The sequence below is a fragment of the Pogonomyrmex barbatus genome, unplaced genomic scaffold (genome assembly GCF_055798465.1).
Source record: "Pogonomyrmex barbatus isolate J1 unplaced genomic scaffold, ASM5579846v1 scaffold13, whole genome shotgun sequence".
Taxonomy (NCBI): Eukaryota; Metazoa; Arthropoda; class Insecta; order Hymenoptera; family Formicidae; genus Pogonomyrmex; species Pogonomyrmex barbatus.
The window spans coordinates 1,795,496-1,815,332 of NW_028297109.1; the positions used below are offsets into that span (position 1 = coordinate 1,795,496).

The 19,837-nt window shown below is 33.2% G+C and overlaps 1 protein-coding gene across 1 annotated transcript in view; it reads left to right on the forward strand.

Annotated features, from left to right (window-relative positions):
- The window catches only part of LOC105423206 (semaphorin-1A), a 217,341-nt gene that overhangs the window by 111,372 nt on the left and 86,132 nt on the right, over window positions 1-19,837 (forward strand). The window contains exons 3-4 of the mRNA XM_089072445.1: window positions 9,339-9,435; window positions 10,677-10,728. Of these exons, the coding sequence (XP_088928571.1) occupies window positions 9,339-9,435; window positions 10,677-10,728 (149 nt within the window). The remainder of the gene's footprint in view (window positions 1-9,338; window positions 9,436-10,676; window positions 10,729-19,837) is intronic.

The window sequence follows — 19,837 nt, forward strand, 5'->3', positions numbered from 1 at the left end:
GTCAATTCTGAGAAAGTGATTTATAATTCAAGCAGTCATTCGTGAATTTGATTGATAAAGGATGATATTATTATACGCGTTTTATGAGCAAGCAACTGTTTTTAACTTAGTTCTTGATTGGTCATGCTCTAAATCTATGTAGCTAAAAACGATCGCGATGAGAAATCATGGAATGAGAAACACCTTTATTTGTCTCTTCTTGAAATCCCGGATGCAATGCTACTTTTCACTAGTTGGCGAGTTTTTGTTTGAGTAGCTTAAAGTATATAATGGAAAGATAGAAATATTTACCTCGTTGCTCCAAGAATATAATGTACAGTAAATAGATGACCCTCTCTTTTTATGCTCATCAAAAGTACACAATGTGCCTGCTTTTCTATCTCGAGTATGCTTTTGACCGATTTCACAGCTGTCCATACTCATTTAACAGTTCTAATTGTTCTATCAGCTCTTCTACAGGTCGATTGAAATAATGTCGAATGTTTAACGATGTGAAATTAATATGATTGGTTCATGCAAAGACATTAACATAGATAATAATCTATATTTAAAAAGGAAATTAATATTTTCTCGAATATTTCACCTCGATAGCATATGTAATTCTTTTTGTATATAGAAACTTATAAGATACGAAGTATCGAAGTATCAGTTAAATTAAATTTTGAAACTACTGAACGTGACAACATGTTTTTTAAAAATCTTATTATCTAAGAAAAATAACATTATTGATCGCGACGTCAAATTCGAGTTTAGAATTTTGATGATGCACACTCTTCGTTATCTTTGTTTTACATAGGAAGTTTATTTCTTCCATCGTTTCTCTCATGGAGAGGTACTTATCTACTTGCATAATATTTACGTAAAGATAGAAACTCGCGGAGGATTAAAGCCTTCGACGCGTGGAGCTGGTGGTGGTGGTGGTGGTGGTGGTGGTGCTGCTGCTGCCGATGTAAAATTTACCTTAAGAGTATTAGTGATAGTAGCAGCTAAGACAAGCGCCGATGCTCTTCTTGGCGCGACTAGTCTCGCCAAGATATTTAACCTCAGCTAATATCGAGCGAAGCTGTTTTATCCGACGTGCGCACGAAGCGAGAGAGAACGGCGACGTGACATTTTGTCGCTGCTGCACGGTCGAATCGATCGTCACGCTTGCCTTTGTTTGACTTAATTACCACAGTGATAGATCGGTAGATAGGCACCGCACGTCCGACCGTCGCGCGTCGTCGACAATCGAGCTCCGACCGAGAGGTGGTTCGGGCGGCTCCGTTCAGCTGAGATTCCGCCAAAGTGGACTTGACGCAAATGTTCGAAACTGCCGAACGTGGACAGTAAATTGACGAATGATAAGCGTAAATAGTAAAATGAATGGTAAAAATAAGCATATAATACGTGTGAGAATATTTTACAATATTTTTATATTCAACATTTTTATATTGTGTCCTAATTAATGTTTTTGTATCTGGCTCTTTTACTTTTAAATTAATGCAGATGTCTCCTATCCCTTTTCTGTTCCACTTTTGTGCCTAAAAAGGCACAAGAAGAAATGTTGCATTCTGTTACTATGGATCAACTTGCAGTTCTCAATTTGCAGTCTTTTTGTCCTAATGAAGACTATGATAGAGAGAGAGAGAGAGAGAGAGAGAGAGAGAGAGAGGAGGAGGGGAGATTTATAATTAGAAAAAAGTCGGAAATATAAAATTGACAAATTTGTATATTTTCTTTTTTTTTCGAAAATGTAAACTAAAAATATTTGTTTTTATTTTTAACATCTTTCTTTTACTAGAGATGACATTTACGTCTATATAGAGAATTACCCAGAACTAATGGATCACCTTTCATCTATGGATTCTTCAAACAGTTTGAAATTGATCTTTAACGAAACTGTCGAAAGAGGTTATCATTTATCGTACGATTTCCAATTCTTGACATTAAATATATTTATAATTTTTGAAATACATTTTTCTTTTTTCCAAATATTTTTGACATTATTGAAGTTGTTATATCTATTTGTGCATCTCAGAATACCCCGAGAGTACAATTCTTAATAAAAATAAACAGTAATAAAATAAACAATATATTTATCTTTAAATTACATAATGTACAAGATATATTTAATATTGAAAAAAAAGGGAAAAAGAGCGAAACTTATTTAACCTTTATTTATATGAGAAAGAAGTCTTAGAAGTTAGAATTAAGAAAGGGAAGAAAGAGAGTTTTCAAATTAAAATATTATTACAAGTTCAGTTTTTTACTTTAAGTTATATTGTATTTCTTCATATTAAACTTTCTTACTAAACTGTGATATATATATATATATATATATATATATATATATATATATGTGTCTGATTTATTAAAAGTTAGATTATAAAAGCTAGACAGAAGTGGAATATTTCAGTGATGTTCCGAGGTCATTCTTTGTCGTTTAGAATATTTTTGCATGGATGATGGCTAAAGCTTCTTATTACATACCAATGCAATTCAATGTCGAATTATAACCACATGCTAGAGTATCAATAGCAAAAGATTCGTTCACATTGTGACCGCTTTAGATCACACGGAATAAATTACACCCACCATTCGATCGGCGTTAAGCTCTTTGCCGTTAAGAAGGTATCGATTCCGTAAAAATGTGCCAAGTAGAATAATCCTAGTAGGATAGAGGGTGAACGATGGTGCAAGTGGTGGTTCGCTGAGTAATGCCGGCCGCGCGTATAATAAGCCAATATAAATGCAAATGTCCGTGGGAGTAGGTATATATTTTGTATTTAGTGGCTTAAGTGAAATAACACGGCGAAATTATGTGGAGCTATATTATTAAAGTAAAATTACGGTGCAAATAAAGGCCCGTTACGTACGTGCGAGGCACGGTCGAATTGCGTGTATACATGTGTATACACACTATTTGTATTCATTCGACTTGAATATGAATTGCACGAGCTTGATCTCGTTTTGCCATTTTACAAGATGTCTTTTTGTATTATTTTATATCGTATCATTTATCGCACTAATTACTTTATTGAAGCTTTTATACTGAAACGTATGTAAAACATATTTAACGCACTTTGCGCATATACTTCTTTATTTAAAACTTTATTATATTAAACGGAAAATTCCATTATTATACGAGTTTGTTTCACATTTTTCAAAAAATAGATTTCTATTTTATAACTCATATACATGCATATGAGTTACAAAATATAAATATAGATAATTATTTATGCATATTATGCATACTGTGTCTACATTAAGCAAAATAATGTTTACATCTAATACATTTAAATACAAAATGTATTATTTATAAATGTATTACTACGTTACGTGAAGCGTAAATTATTTATTTTGTAAATTTGAAATTTCTTCATGAAGAGCAAGTAGCTCGAGAAGGAAAAAGAAAGAGGAGGAAGAAGTGAAGAAAACGTGGACGTAGAAAGTAACCAAAGTAACTGTGAACCAACTTTTCGTACAACATTAGAAGTAACGATTCGCGTCGTACAATCATGTTCACGAAAGATCGAGTTCGTGTCTAACAATTGGAATGGTCTCACAATTGTCCTGTCGCATTTGTATTTCTATTTATACGTATGTTTCGATCTTTAATCTGTGCTACTGTGCAAAGTATTTTTCTTTTTCGAATATTCGAGCATTGGGAAACTAATATTCCTTCTCTCTTTTTTAATTTGGATAATGTTCACAATTATTAATGTTTATTAATGTTTCACAAATTTAATATCGTACGTTGAATTCTTGAATAATTGAAATGCCAATAATACAAAACCGTCGAAGTATTGACAAAAATGCGTTTTATTTTGCAGAGAGGGAATTAAGATTGACATTATTTTTCGAGAGAAATTATTTTTTCGATCGTATCGTAATTCCCAACTCACGATATATATTGACCTGCGAAATTGCGAATGCGATAACAAAAAAGTTCCTCGTCTTCTTGAAAAGATATGAAGAAACATTGCCCATTCTTCTAGGGTAGCTTTGTTGAACGATCGGCTCGATTTTAATTAACGATTTAAAGTCAGTCGACAGTGAGCTGTAAATCAAAGTCTTGCGATCGTGTGTTCTGCTTTCAACAACGGGGGATGTGATCCACCGTCATGTGATGAAAATTAAACGAAATCGGAACGTAGCCCGATCGATCACCGACCAAACATTGATAGAGGAAGTAGAGTTGTCGATAAGCATCGACCAGCCAAGGAAATTGATTCGAGTCAATGCGGGCCGGGATTCGTAAGCCACGAGCCGATATCAATATACGTTTCGAAAACGACTCGACTCGTCGAGGAGTCAATTTCATTTATCCATGCCACAGTTGAGTCTTCGTGCTATCTATATACGGTACATAGGGTGTTGTAGAATTATCGAATGTTATGCTGATTATAAATTATCTTTCCGTTAATTTTTCAAAGGGGACATCTGTAAATCTGCCATTTTTAAATAGTTGTTAAGAATTGAAAAGCAGACTATTTGTAATATATTTGAGAAACTAACTGATTCTAAATTTGCATCGAGCAGCGAAGTTTTAGACTTTCAAAAGAATTTTGAATATATTATGACTATTATTTATTATTCATTTTAAAATCTTATATAAAACTAATACAATTATAGCATTAAGATAATTCTCACCATTTTCATCGTTTCACGAATGAACGAGCATTGAGAGCACTTTAAGATATATTCAAGAATCTTTTTTTGATTTATCGAATAATCGCAAGTGCTTCCGGTAGTCTTGAGACACCTTGTATATTTTTGAAATAAAGATCGATCCTTATCTGCATCAGTCGCGTGCCGGTGAGAGGCGGTGACGATGCTCGGGAATAAGAAATTACGCTGTAAGAGCTGGCGCGTGCCAAACTCACCCTCCACCATAAACCGTGATTACAATACACATACACATACATCTATACATATGTATGTAGCAGGCAAAGTGCAATCGTATAACTAGGAACTGCATCCATATGCATCGCGGGATCGTAAAGAACAACGCTGTCGAAATTAAGGTAACGTATACCGACGTGGAGAGGAGTGTGTTCGCCTTGCAAATGAGTTTAGAATGCTTTCTTGAATTTTACCTAATTATAATGAAGACTGAATGATGAGTAGAATTATATTGTCTTATTGTTAGAGAATTGTATTCACAGGAGTTATTTTAGGATTGAAGAACTCAAATGCCTTTATCAACTGCAAACTCGGGTGTGGAGATAAACGATTAATGACGAACTTAATGACGAATTTCTACTAATTGTTCACTAATTTTGATGAATCTCAAATCAATCTATAGTAGTAATATATAACACATTTGTTTACAAATTAGTATTGATTGTAATATTATAATCTGTGTGTGTTTGTGTGTGTGTGTGTGTGTGTGTGTGTGTGTGTGGTGTGTGTGTGTGTGTGTGTGTGTGTGTGTGTGTGTGTGTGTGTGTGTGTGTGTGTGTGTGTGGTGTGTGAGAAAAATATGGACAAAAAATCAATTTAAATTATATGTGGACAAAAAATCAATTTATAAAAAAATTTAATTTCAATTTTCTTTATTTTCTCGAAAATATATAAGAAAATAGGCTTTATTATATCGTAATAAAATGTGCGTGTATATAAATATATACACGCACACATTAACTTCCAAAATTGAAATGTTTTTATAAATTATATATACTCTTAATGTATTTTTTATGACTACTTTATGACTAGTTTTACTTTTTTTATGACTACTTTAGAAAAGGAAAAAGATAGCTTGGTTCTATGCACAAATATTACTTGGTTTACTTATAGTCGGATAATATCTAAACCTAGTTTACGATGAAGATATCTCCCGAACTTTCTGAACTTCTTTGCGAGGATACTTAAAAAGTTTAGCGTATTTCCAATAAGTCTATATCCACTAAACCCATCTCCAATAAATAATTTAACAGACTTACGACAGCGAGTGGGAAATGTTTGTCAGATAATCCGAAATAAACCACGGATTTTTCAAAGAATGTGGGATTCTATAAGATGAAGACGTCAGATTTATGATGAAAAAACTTTATATATATATATATAAAATATATTTAATATATATTTATATAATATATATATTATATATATAATATATATATATATATACTTAAAGTTACTGAAGTAAAATTAAATAAATAACAATTATCTTATTTTTATAAAGTTTGATTAAAGAAGAAATTGTACAATTTTATTTTATAATTTCATTTTTTTAATATATATATATATATATATATATATATATATATATATATATATATATATATATAGAATTCTCTTATGAGAGATTTAATTTTATTTCAGTAACTTTAAGTATATATTTTTTGTGGAATTATTTTTATTAATTCCCATTAATTGTAGAATTAATTACACATTTTACCGCATGTATAAATGTGCAACACAAATTGCACAAGAATTATTTTCTCGATAGAAGAAATTGAAAATCGGTGGAATTCAATAAACGACAAAGAAATTATTGATTGATTGATGGCTTTGAAATTCAATCACATAAATCCTCTTGCTATTCCATATATGTGCATAAACGCTTCAAATGTACCATATTTCCGTGGAAAAATTGATCCAATTCATAAAATGCATTTTATTGGAATTAATGCAAATTAACCGCTAAAAGTGTGTAAAAAGTTTGTAATCACGTGAGTGATTTAAGACAGATATATATAAGCAGAGAAATAATATATCCTATTAAGAATAAAAAGATAATCAATATTTTATTGTGAATCATTGTGATATACTTGTATATTTCTGCGAAAATAATATATATATTATAAACATAATTTGTTTTAATTCAATATAATATAAAAGAATGAAAATGCATATATGTGGATTAAAAGGGCGATTACAATTTTTTTTAACGTATCTGAGGAATGTTAATATAAATATTGCATTTTTTCATATAAAATGATTGTGCTGTTAAAGTTAATGGAATATTATAGTTTACAATATTTAGTTTATATACATATATATTTTTGGAAGCTTTATCGCGAACATTTGATATGCACGTGTTGTGTGACATATGAAAAGAAAAATAATTTTCATTGAAAGGTCACATTTTTTTTACTGCTATAGACATCTTTCTCTCTTCAGAATGAATAGCAAGTTTGATGTGAAATCGCGATATGAGATATATTATTAAAAAAAAAAACTGAAAACTGTTACTAAGCCATTGAGTTGCAGAAAGCCGAGATTGGAAAACTCGAAGAATTTGTCTGCGTACAATCCGCAATTTTTTTATTACTATTGTCAAGCGAAGTGCGTTGCGTCGAGTTATGCAAAAAGTAGCTATTCCTTTTACCGGTGGCAGTCATATGCATTGCAAGTAGGATTATTCTTGAGCTCTTATAGATCTCAACGACAGTCTGCTTCCGCTCTTACGAATATAGAGAGCAGAGATCAGTGTCGAACGAGAATGCTATCCGACTCGATTAACGTATCGGAAAACTCATCCGCGCGATCTCACGTACTCGATGATACGGACTTTAAGCCTTTGCCATGGCGATTCCGAGTGCTATTCGAACTCCATCTCTTTCTCAACACTCATGAATACGTACTCCTACATTTTGCATTTCAAGCGCATCGAAATTTTATTACGTTAACTTTCAACGTCTATTGGATACACTTTTTTACACGGACGATTGTTTCGTTGTAGTTCCTTTGTAGGATTATTATAAAAAACAAGGGAAAAAAAACGAGCTTTTGTTTCTCTCTTTAGCAAATTATTTTTATATTGATCTTAGTGAGATGACAATCGCAACTGCAGTGAAAGAATACTGTAATAATGTATTTACGAAAATTTGTATTTTTAAATAAAATTTTTTAAACAAAAAAAAAAAATGTAAAAAGAGATTTTTATCCGTGAAGAATTCTCGATGCTATATTGGCACACGAAAGATCAGGGAAGAACGTTTCTCCTACTTTTTTCCCATTCTTATCTTTCTTCCCTATTCCCAGTACATGCCATAATGCGGTCGCATACGTAAGTGAAAAAACATAACGCGGAATATCTAGGGGAGGAAACGCTCTTTCGACTGCGCATGAAGGAGTTTGGATACGGCGGCTGTAGATAGCTGGGTAGGGAAGAAAGGGTCGTGAAACGACGTAGTATATCGATGGTAGTCTGCAATGAGAAGGAAAGAGAGAGAGAGAGAGAGAGAGAGAGAGAGAGGGAGAGAGGGAGAGAGGGAGATAGAGAATCGAGTGAAGAGCCGCCGCCGCTGCTGCCACAAAGTAGGCGCGGCGCTTTATCGCCAACTAAAGGCTAAGAGATGCTCTCCCTTACACTCTTTTACACGTGCTTCCTGGATATCTTTCCCTGGCATACACTCGCTACACTCCATCCCCTTCGCTTATCGTAACAAGTTCTTCTGTCGACGAGATGCAGCCCGATGCAGCGTCGTCGTTATATCGCGTTCCCGCTGGTGGATACGGCCATGGATTCCACGGAGTGTCCCCGACTTATTCACAAAGCCACCTTTTATCTACTCTACCGGATCATTTGATTAGTTTAGAGTCGACCCGAGCAAGAGGATTAAAAAAAAGACGAGAGAGAGTAGCTTTTTAGCTTAAGCGATCGAGAATCACGATTTTCTAGAAAAGGAAAGCTTAAAGATGGGAATAATGAATCTTTCTTTTTAATCTTGATTTGGAAATGCAATTTATTTTAAATGAGCTACAAAGATACTCGATGCTGAAAATATCTGAGAACTTGGGATAATGACAAATCCTTGTTGAAAAAAAAAAAAAAAAATGATTAAAAATTAATTTGAAAATCCGTAGATGATCCGTAGATGGGGTTCCTCGTCAGTTTTGGGATAATCTGCACATTATCGACTAATGCGCCCATGTAAAGCTGTACACGTGCGAATAATGTATACACAAATGGTTCATCCGCAGACGTGAGAATGTAATACGAGGATTGTAGCATGATGCGGATCGCGCGCAAAGTCTGACGTGTATTATGATTCAGATGTATGATTGATTGATTCACGGAGAACACGCTTTCTGTTAATACTTCATAGGAAATCCATACATTGGAAACATCGTTTGCATGTTATTTTTTTTAACTTACATGTATAATTGTATATTTTTTACATTACACACAGATAAACTAAAGACAATTTTTAAATTTTATCAGAGAATCTATTATGCGATTAATCAATTCTTCGATGCTTCTTGTAATTATACGAGTTACGTAATTATCGACGTTTTTTTTTTTTTTTTTTTTTTTTTCAAGCTGCAAGATCATGTTTTTATCATTTCTTTTTTTACTCGTTGTTTATTACGAAGGCTGAACGAAACGTCATTTTATGTTACAGGTGAGGTGATTGGACAGCGGTTTCTGGGCAATGAAAGCCACGTGGAGCACTTCAAACTTCTAGAACGTGCGACAACCTCTATCCTGATTGGTGCCAGGTAATTGTTACGTGATTCGATTCTTCGTCGCGTCGTCCCCTCGTACTACTCGTGGGGGCTTACATAAATGAGATAGTCATCGGCTAGACTCCGTTCATTGGTGCCACGAGCCCCAAGTGGCCGCCGGGTCGAGTCATTCATTCGATTACGCATCAGCAGCGGGTGACGCAGCATCACGCATATTAGTAGCAAACAGAGATGCGGTTTACGCGCAACGCGCACGAATTCATTTGTATTCGACGCCTAAAGACGTTGAATGCCGCATACCGCAGCTATTAGATTAGTATTAGATCGGTCTTTGACTATGAATTCCTCGACTACAATTTTACTTCGAACGCGATTCATTTTGTCGACTAAGTGTTTTAAAGTAGAATTTCATTAGAGATTATTTAGAATTAAATGCAAAATATGATATTTTACCATCTATCTAAATCCTTGACATTTAATCTTCCGGAAGACATTTCATTTTCGATTGCTTATAACTCTGATATTATCGGTCTTTCGACTTTTTTTTTGTTAAGAAAAGTTGGTTCCAAATTGATCAAAGAACTTGCGGGGGCAAAGTGAGTTTGAGACATCTTATTATCCATAAGGGATTCAGTCGACAGAAAGCACAAAGGGAAAGATAATTCACATTAAAAAATTTATTTCGTATCTGCAACGGCGGCGTTTTGCCGTTCTAGAATTGTGCATACATGTAAAAAAGATGCTTCTTTACTTTATTTAATATTATTTTATCAACCTATTTCAGTTGCGTTGTTAAAGCAATGGGTCGGAGATCAATACCGTACCTCTTTGCAGAATCTGATACAAATATATTGGCTAATGGAAATTTGATATGGATCAAAAAATAATTTAATTTTTTCTCCATAGTCCTCTTCGCCAACAGTCAGCGCAACGTTTCTGAGTCGTAAAATCAATTACGTTCGAGATATATAGCGTGGATTTTTATGCAACTTCAATTTCGTCCTTGCAATTTTTTTTTCACTTGATTTATCTCCTGTATCTCTATTTCTTCTTTTGCACATGCAACTCTGTCCAAGATTTAAAAATGATTCAAAATGGTTTTTGACAGAAGTACATAATTAATTTTTTTAATGTTTCGCGTTTTTTCGCTTTACTCATAATTGCCAATGCTTACTCGCGTTTCAATCCGAGTTGTCGACAGAGAGACGCACGAAGCGCAGAGATTACAGGGACGATTTATGGGTAGGATTTAACGCTCCCGTTTCGTTTTGCAGGAACGCCATTTACAACATAAGTCTGCACGACCTAACGGAGATCGCCGACCAGGTGAGTACAACGCCATATAACCATTTCCAATACCTGGAGCTCGACAAAGAATGATTTAAATTGGAGGAACGACAGAAAGATTTAAATGTCTTGCATCTCTCTCTCACTTCGTTTCCCTTGGTTTACTATACTTTGAAAATTATCGTGATTATCTATAAAATTGAAAGACCCACTAACTATGTTGCTTTTTTCTTTAATTATCCAAAGCGTAATTTTTTTTATATAAACGCAAGCCACAAGCACATTTGTAAAGATATAATTTCCTTTTTTTTTTTTCTTTTGCAACGAGTATCGATGATTTATCATGTTGAAATCGTTGCTCAATTAAATTATTTTTATGCTTGCTTATATAGAAATAGTTTTTTGAACGTAAAATATAAAATGTTAAATTTAATACGCAAGTGAAAAGAAAATAAACATATATATTTTATATTCTCTGCATCGTGAAGATACGATTTTAAATTTTATTTATATCAACAATTATGAATCTTTTTCCAAGTGCTGCTCTATAATTAGTTCTACGGGACTACCGTATGTGTGTAGCGTATATATGAAGTGAGTGCTTCTCGAGACAGTGAGTCAGAAGTCACAAAAGCGATATTGATCTCGGTTGCTCGCGAAACTACGGGGAACTGGCATTCGGGAGAACCCGCAGAAAGTAGACGGGAGTTAACGCGAACAACGGAGAATCTTGGTGCTGGCTCTCCGAGGCGGCGTAACGTAGCGAGAGGAGATCGATTTGAGACAGCCCCTCGGCCAATATCACCTCCACCCCCCCCCCCACTCCCCCCCAGAATAGAATCGTAAAAGTCACCGTGCTCCTGCTTACCCTTACGACTCGCGTCGTATCGCGACCGACTGCCGCGATCGATTCCGATTTGAAGGATTTAGCGGTAATGGAAAGCGGCGGGGAAAGAGGTTGAGAAAGTTCACTGATATCGCACATGATATCGGATCGATGTAGTTTAGCTACTCTTGGAGAAAACAGCCTTTTCCTTCAAATCATCATTCTTTCGAATAATCTTTTTTTTTTTTTTTTCTTTTCGGGGAAAATAAATGAAATTGGTTTGATTTTACAGTGGGTATTTGTCGGGCTGCAATTTGCAAAATTTTGAAAAGACTTACAATTTATAAACAATATTATTGTTTCCAATAATTTCAGAAAAAAAGGTGAAAAATTAAGTCGTTTCTTCTAAAGTAAATTTTCTCTCTTAAAACATACATGCATTCAGAGTATGTTTAGAGAAACGAAGATAGATTTAATTGTCAATTTACGATAACGTGATATCGTTAAATGAAATCAGATGAGTTGTATTGTGATTTATGTGAGATATCTCCGCGAAAATGTGAACGCGATACCGTTGGATCCTTTCTATTCGTGCGTTTATTTGTGCATATTTTCAGTATAGAAACGCTGACAGCTTCGTTTACGGTATCGCGAATATAAAAAAATTTGAATAAAAGATAATGATATATCGAGCATTATATCGGCAAACCAATTTGCTGTAAATTGGAAAAGGGAACGTAAAATTTAACATTAAATTGTTATGAGAGAAATTTGCATCTCATAACAAGATATACTCGGAATATATGTGGTATCCTCGCGTCAGTATTGTCTATGTGTGCAATATGTTAATCAATCGTGCATAATTAAAAATCAATTAGAGAATATTAAATTATAGTTACGTATAACTGCGCCGATATCAAGAAAGAGGTCTGAATAACCGCCCGCTCTCCATTATGGTTGAGTACTTTATCAAAACCATAATTACTAATTAAATTATAAGTTTAATCAGCGTTTGCCATTTGGAAATAATCATAATTTTTTTCTATAGTGAATTGTCCTAGAATCTTACCATGCATCATTGAAACGTGCTAACATCTTTGTTTTTATGTATATATGCTTTTGACAGAGCCAATATTTTAGAATTTTAGAATTAATAACAAACGATGCATATACCATTGTTACGGTACCAAATTGTGATCGCGATTATGTAAAAAACTGTAATCTTTTTTTACACGTATGGGGACATTTTTGTTTGTATACTTTTGTATCGAGCTTCAAGGCAAGAAATTTTAATTGTATTTATTCTTTTATATAGGATGTTTTTTTAACTTTATAGATTTTCTGCCGATATTTGGTAAAATTATTTTACATTTGATAAGAACTTTATATTTATCTTTTAAACTTTATGTGTCCAAGAAGCAGTCTGTCTTGAGAGACCGAATAATGAAAATTGAAATGAGGATAAAGACTCATGGCAGAGTAAAGTAAACTGGAGTTAAATAATCAAGCGTTTGACGTGATTTCAAAAGCATGACAACATGCCGCGCTTGGAAGACTGCCATTTCGATAAACAACAATTTTGCCCGACGCGCAGAAACGTCATTCGCACAAGAAAGACGTTGTTGACATCGTAATCCCTCCATGAAAGTTTTCCGCTGGGCTAATTGAGTCTGCAGCCGCTCCCGGTTGGCATCGCAAGTTTAGTCGCTTGAGTGCTGCGCCAGCTCGAACGAACGAGTGTTATTTCCGCCTACGATAAGACGAGATAAATAGAAGATTTCGATCTCTCTTTCAGAGAAAGAGCTTTTCTCGTACCACGCGACAGAATTTGTGTACTCGATTGATGAGACGCACGTTCGGGTCGATTTAAAGTACGTTTTGTTACGTTACGTTGTGCTATCTCAAAATTAATGAGACCATTAACCATTTCTATTAATTTCGATTATTAATTTAACGCGTTGATCAAGTAGTTTGATTTTTTTTTACTCATGTGAGCAAATAGTGAATTAAAAATTAATTTCAAATCACGAACAAGTAACTTAATGCTTAACGATCAACGTGCGAAAAATAGAAATTATTTTCCCACGTTGCAAAAAAAACGGTGGCGGTGGCGTGGCGCGAGTATCTCGCCAACAGATAGATTACGCAGCGAGTAATTCATTTCTACAATATGATATCTAATACAGTGAACAGTAAATTTCGGCCAACGGGACGGCACGCCTAATTTACGTGTATCAGCAATTTACGTTCTGCCGTGATATAAGTTTCGGTATTACCGCGTATAGCGAAGGGAGTATGCACTATAAAGAAACTTGGATCATTCCGGAATAAAAGGTTCGGCGCGTAAATTTATTCATGATTCATCTAACTTCGCCGTACTTTTTTTTTTTTTTTTTCTCGCTCGTGACTGTGAAGCCGCGCCGCGAATGCCCGGCTCGGCTAACAAATTTCAAACTAAACTAATACTTATCGGTACTCCACCGATAGTGCATAATTTATGTCCGGTAGCTAACGCCGCTCCAGCGCGAGCAGCTTCGCTTCTCGAATCAATATGATATCTTATTCGCGAGAGATACGTCGATGATATTTATTTGTACACACAATCTTGAATGTTGCTGCGTAGCGTAATAAGTATATACGCACTGAATTTTGCAGTGAGAAAAGCAAGGAAGGCTCTTTTTATGAGCATAGCCATGTGTAAATGCATATGGAATCGGTACTCAAAAATGAAAATGAAGAAAATTGAAAGAATCGAGAGATGAACCGATAATGTAGAACGCGCACATTTCTCGTATTCTTTTCTACTGTTACTGTGGATGAAAATTTCGATGTATTAGTGCGAACGATTTGAAACGAAATTGCAACAGCTGCAATTGTGGTAGTCGAAATAACCGAATATCTATTGAATCGTTCGGCTGTGAATGCGAGCACCAATACTAGTAAAAATTGGAATAACATCTTAGGAAAAATATTATAAAAGCGTTCTTATATCTAGAAATATATGGTTTTTATTATAATGTGCAAATAACTAAAAACTTGTAGTTTTATCAACGATTTGACACGATAACTACAATGTTAATAAAATAGATGTTTTTAATATCATTTTATGGCTAAAATCGATGTACGAAAAATTGACGTACGAACGTTAAACGCTAAAATTAATAATAAAATATAAAAAATGGAATTTCTTACACATGAAGTTGTAGAGACTTAAATCTTTACAAATCTATTTAAATTTACTTTTTATAAAGAAGGTCATATCTCACAATGCCGGAAGTTTAACAACGTCTATACCATCTTCTCTGAGAGTTAAAAGTTCTTAAATAATTTTTAAATTAATGTAAAAAAACTGTAATGTTTCTTTATATTATTACACAGTGTAAGAAAATAAATGTAAAAAAATAAAATAATGTAAAGAGAAACAGAAAGACAAAGAGAGTTAGTGAAGATATTATATTATACATGAACATATAATCTTATGAAATAAAAACAATGGACTGTAATATGTAATAATACGAGCTATGTTAATTAGTATATTTTTACAGAGCCGACGATTATGTTCTCGTCGACATTTTATTTTATTTATTTTATTTCTCCACAAAAATAGATCCTCTGTGCGATTCTTGTATTTACGTGTCACATTAAAAAAGGGCTGGCGACAGAACGATAAACGTTTTGAAAATTCGTGCTATTTGCATGCTCTTTTTCAGACACATCGAAATGGATACCGTTATGCTCGTTCTTGTATAACCGCACATGCAGCAGTTCTACCCCACAAAATGTTGAAAACATATTTGGAAACTTTTTATTTAAGTAGAATGTTCATGACGCGCTTCGGTAATAATTTTATAAAAAAATATGAATCCTTTTTGATATTTTCAATAATGTTAACACTAATATTTTAATTTGGATAATGTATAATTAGACAATAAAGAAAAATTTTATTTTTGTTAATTAATTACGTTTATTATTAATAATTTGGTCAGTGATATTAATTAAAAGCTTAATGAAATCATATAATTTAAGAGATATTTAACTGGCCTTTTTGATATTAAATTAAATATTTATGATCTTTTATAAATAATTTTCTTTTGTAAATGTAAAATGGAATATTTTTTAGGAATTCTGACAAAAAAGATAGAACAATACATTTTTGCAGTGAAGTCTTTATTACGTTATCATGCTAGTAATATCATGTATGAGAGTACTTCCACTACTAGGGGATTCAATTAAATTTAATAATTTATTTTTTAGATAAATATAATAAGACAATAACTCTCCGTTACGCACAAAATAAATTATGTGTACATACAGCTTATGTAATATATGCACCAGTATTGTTCATATCTGGTTATTCGGATATCCGAGGAAATACCCGAGCACCGCACGGTCATTCTCGCTATTACGCACAGTAAATCAATTTAGTTGCGCGTTGATTATTTATATGAGCTTACCATGCCAACAATGTAACGTATCAACGTAAAATGACCTCAGGAACCACGAAGCGTGACGATATCAAATATATCGAAAATCGATTAAATCGAGCTCGTGACTTCGGTTACCCGAGTATGAACTTGGAATAACGGGTACACAGCATCTGGGTAGAGAAAATTTGTCTCTCTCAGTCTCTCTCAGTTTTCGCATATACCAATGGTACAATTGTACGTTGTTTTATAATACACATTTTTTTTAATCAGCTATAATGCTAATAAGTTATATATAAGTTATGGTAATGTATTCATAGAATTTAGTTTCGTTTATATCTTTTAGCAATCATTCTTATTAGTATTTATTATTCGCGTAAATTCTACAGAACGACGGTTTTAATTATTGCAAGCGATTTTAAATAAAATATTGATTTTTAAATAATTATGACAATGTGTTTGAAAAATATACATATAAATAATAGTATAATAAACATTTTTTTTCCTTTTTTTAATTAAGATTGAAATAAAATATATCTATTAAATATATATATCGAATTTGTGATCCTTAAGATTATTTATTTTCTTTAAAATAAAACAGACAAATTTTTTTAAGATTGTGACTTGAAACAACTTACTTGTTAATTTTTTTCTATTTATTTCTTTTCGTTTTCTGCATTATTCGATTAAATTTTCTTTCTCCTGGAAAATTGTAATAGACAAACTTAAAGTTATTTTTTTTTGCCGTTTTTTTTTATGATTTCTCGAAATTCTCTTATTTTATTTTTCGTAAATTTATCATTATGATGTATTCTAAGGGTTAAGCGTTGCTGCCATTAATGTGTAAACCGTTTTTGGTGTGTGTAGCCTAATGCAGCTCACGCCACATTGCAAAGTCGAGCAACTGCAGTCTCTCTCTCTCTCTCTCTCTCTCTCTCTCTCTCCCTCTCTCCCCTCTCTCTTTCTATTCTCCTTTCTTTCTCCTGTCTTTCTTTCTATTCTTCTCTCTATCTTCCCCTGTTTCTGTCTCTTTATGTATCTCTTTGCTTCTCTCATGATCGACTAGAGTGAGAGAGAGAGAGACGGCGGCGCGGAGCAGATCCGAAGTGCCGAGAGTGAGAGGCGGCTCTGACCGGTCATTCACTCGGGGATGGTCGCGTAAAAACTTGCCGCTCTACCTTCTACACGCTTCTCGACCATGTGTACTTTATGCCCGCACACGGGCATATCCTACGTGTACATCCCACTACGACGGCGAGACGAACGAACGGAACGGCAGTAGGAAGAAAGTGGAGATAGACAGATGCGTGGCGGGCCAATCGTTTGCCCGGTCGTAGCATCCGTGTGCATTTTGGCCTGCGACAAATCGTCCCGCTCGCGAATTGCAACGTCGACCTGCCCGAGTCTCTCCGATCGACTTGGTCTCCTGTAAAGTTGGCCCGCGTGCCGTCTGGCGGCTCTTGATGGTCATTGACAAAAAATACGCTCAGATACCGTAAGAAACGACTGGAGCGCCTGCATCCGCCTGCAGAATACACCGTTAACCATCTCTTAACCCATTAAGAGATGTGTATATATATTTATGTAATCACGACACAAATACAATTTTAGAAGTTAAACTCTGATTTTCCATTTCCCGAAACTTTCAAATTGGTATAAATATTATTAAATAATAATGATTCCTAATGATGTTGTACAGCTAAATGACTGTGTTCTACTTTTCAAATTTGAAATAATCATTATTTATTATAATATAATAATATGTCAAATAATACGCCAGTTATGTTAATATTAAAATTTTCTTTTATAATTACAATTATTAAAAGCATACAAAATAATTAGAGTAATTCTTTCTAATATGATAAAAAGGATTTACATATATACAATATATATATGTACAGTGTGGTGTGTGTGTGTGTGTGTGTGTGTGTGTGTGTGTGTGTGTGTGTGTACATATGCTTTTTTTTATAAATTTTATGTGTATATACGATTCCTCATATATTTGTCAGTATGAATAATATTTCATATTTTTTTAATTAATTTTGGAATAGATGTGACAATATTTTAAAGATAAATACTGTTATTTGAGTAAAAATATATATTATGTCAGTAAACAACAAAGCGAGAGAGCTACACGAATGCACCTCTGGAAATTTAATTATAACTATTACATTTGCTCAATTATCTTGTAAAGGATAATTACATCAATCAATAAAACATCAGACTAGTTATGCTTTTAAAAATATTTTTTTTTAATTCTAGATAAAGGTGCATTAACAGTATTAAAATTTTTATATAAAAACACCTTATATTATATATATTATATCTAATTCTACATATTATTTAAAAAATTGTGTGTACATTTGCAATTGTGATATTTGTAACGAATGAAACAACGCATATATCAACATTTTAAAATAAAATTTCAAAAGTTTAAAATTTTTTTAAACTTTTTACATTTTTTTGAAAATTGTTAAACTGTTTTTTAACTTTTATGATTTTTTCTAAATGATAGTTTAGATATAGATAGTTTAGATATAGTAGATATAGATTTCGGATTAACTGTACTTCCCATCGACTGTAAAAATTTTCTTTTTAACTCAATTTTTCTATATCACAAAAATTTAATGTTTTATGTCTCTTAACTAATTTTAAAATTAAAATTTTTAGCGTTAGATATTTTATTAATTAAGTTTTAAATTAAATCTGATTGGAAGTAAAAATTCTTTAAAATCGCTTGGAGAACGAGACTTTATTATATGTTAATAGCTCGGAGAATATAGTTTGCGAAAGTTTTCTATCTTTAATCGTTTATCTTAAAAATTATTTGGATTTCGATATTTTCATAAGATGAAATTTACTTATACACACGGTTCTCAAAAGGAAGCCTGATGAATTTGGGATGCCTCATATCGTCATATATGGAGAGAAAGAAGTTAAGTAACGTTTACATAAAGCAATTTTCACGTGGTACACAATTAAGAAGTTGTCGGTCACCATCAGAATTGTACGTGAGCCGCGCTAATTGTTCCTCCGCAGCGATATCGACGTTATTCAAATTAATCAAAGTAACTATCACGTCGGCAGATAACAACGCCACGACTATTAATTGGGTGGCTTTTTGTTCGTTAGGTAACCGTCGCAATTTGCCAACGTTATTCGTATTGTCGCTCATTAAATTTGCGGCGCGCGTAACACACTGTAACTACTTGGGAATCGGCGATGCAAAAAATTCGTCTTCGCTGCACGGCATTTCTTTCTTGCTCTTTATATAGCTATAAATTTTACAGGCGGCATGGATGCTTCATGATAAAAAGCTTGATAGCTCTGCTATGCAGCGAAACCGTAACTCAGGATAAAGTATTGACTTTTGAGAAATATAGTGAAGACATTTCTATCGCCAAAAAGTAGTCTTTTCCACACCAATCGAAAAAAAAAAATATATATATATATTTTACTAAAATTTAAGTTATTAAAAGCTAAATTTAAATATATATAAGAAGTAAAAAAATGGAATGCGATGGTGTGTTGTTTTGAAAAATATTCTTTTTATCGAAAATAGAAATCTTTGTTAACTCTGTTTCCAAAAACGATTACTAGTTAATCATCTTTGTCGAATAGCGGATTATATTGGTCTCCAAGATTTTGTCATGTTTTTTCAAAATAAATCAAAATAGAGAAGCAAATCTTAGTAATTTTTGAAGAAATAAAAGATAAAGGAAGACAAATAAGATTTTAATAATTTTTATATTTTTATGAAAAATACCAAATCATGATCAAAATATCACGTCTCTTTCACGAAACAAATTTTAAGTAAGATAAGAATATATAAGAAATTCAAATGGTTTTTAGTTCTCCGCATTGATCGTATAACTTCCCAGGAGGTAACGTTATATTT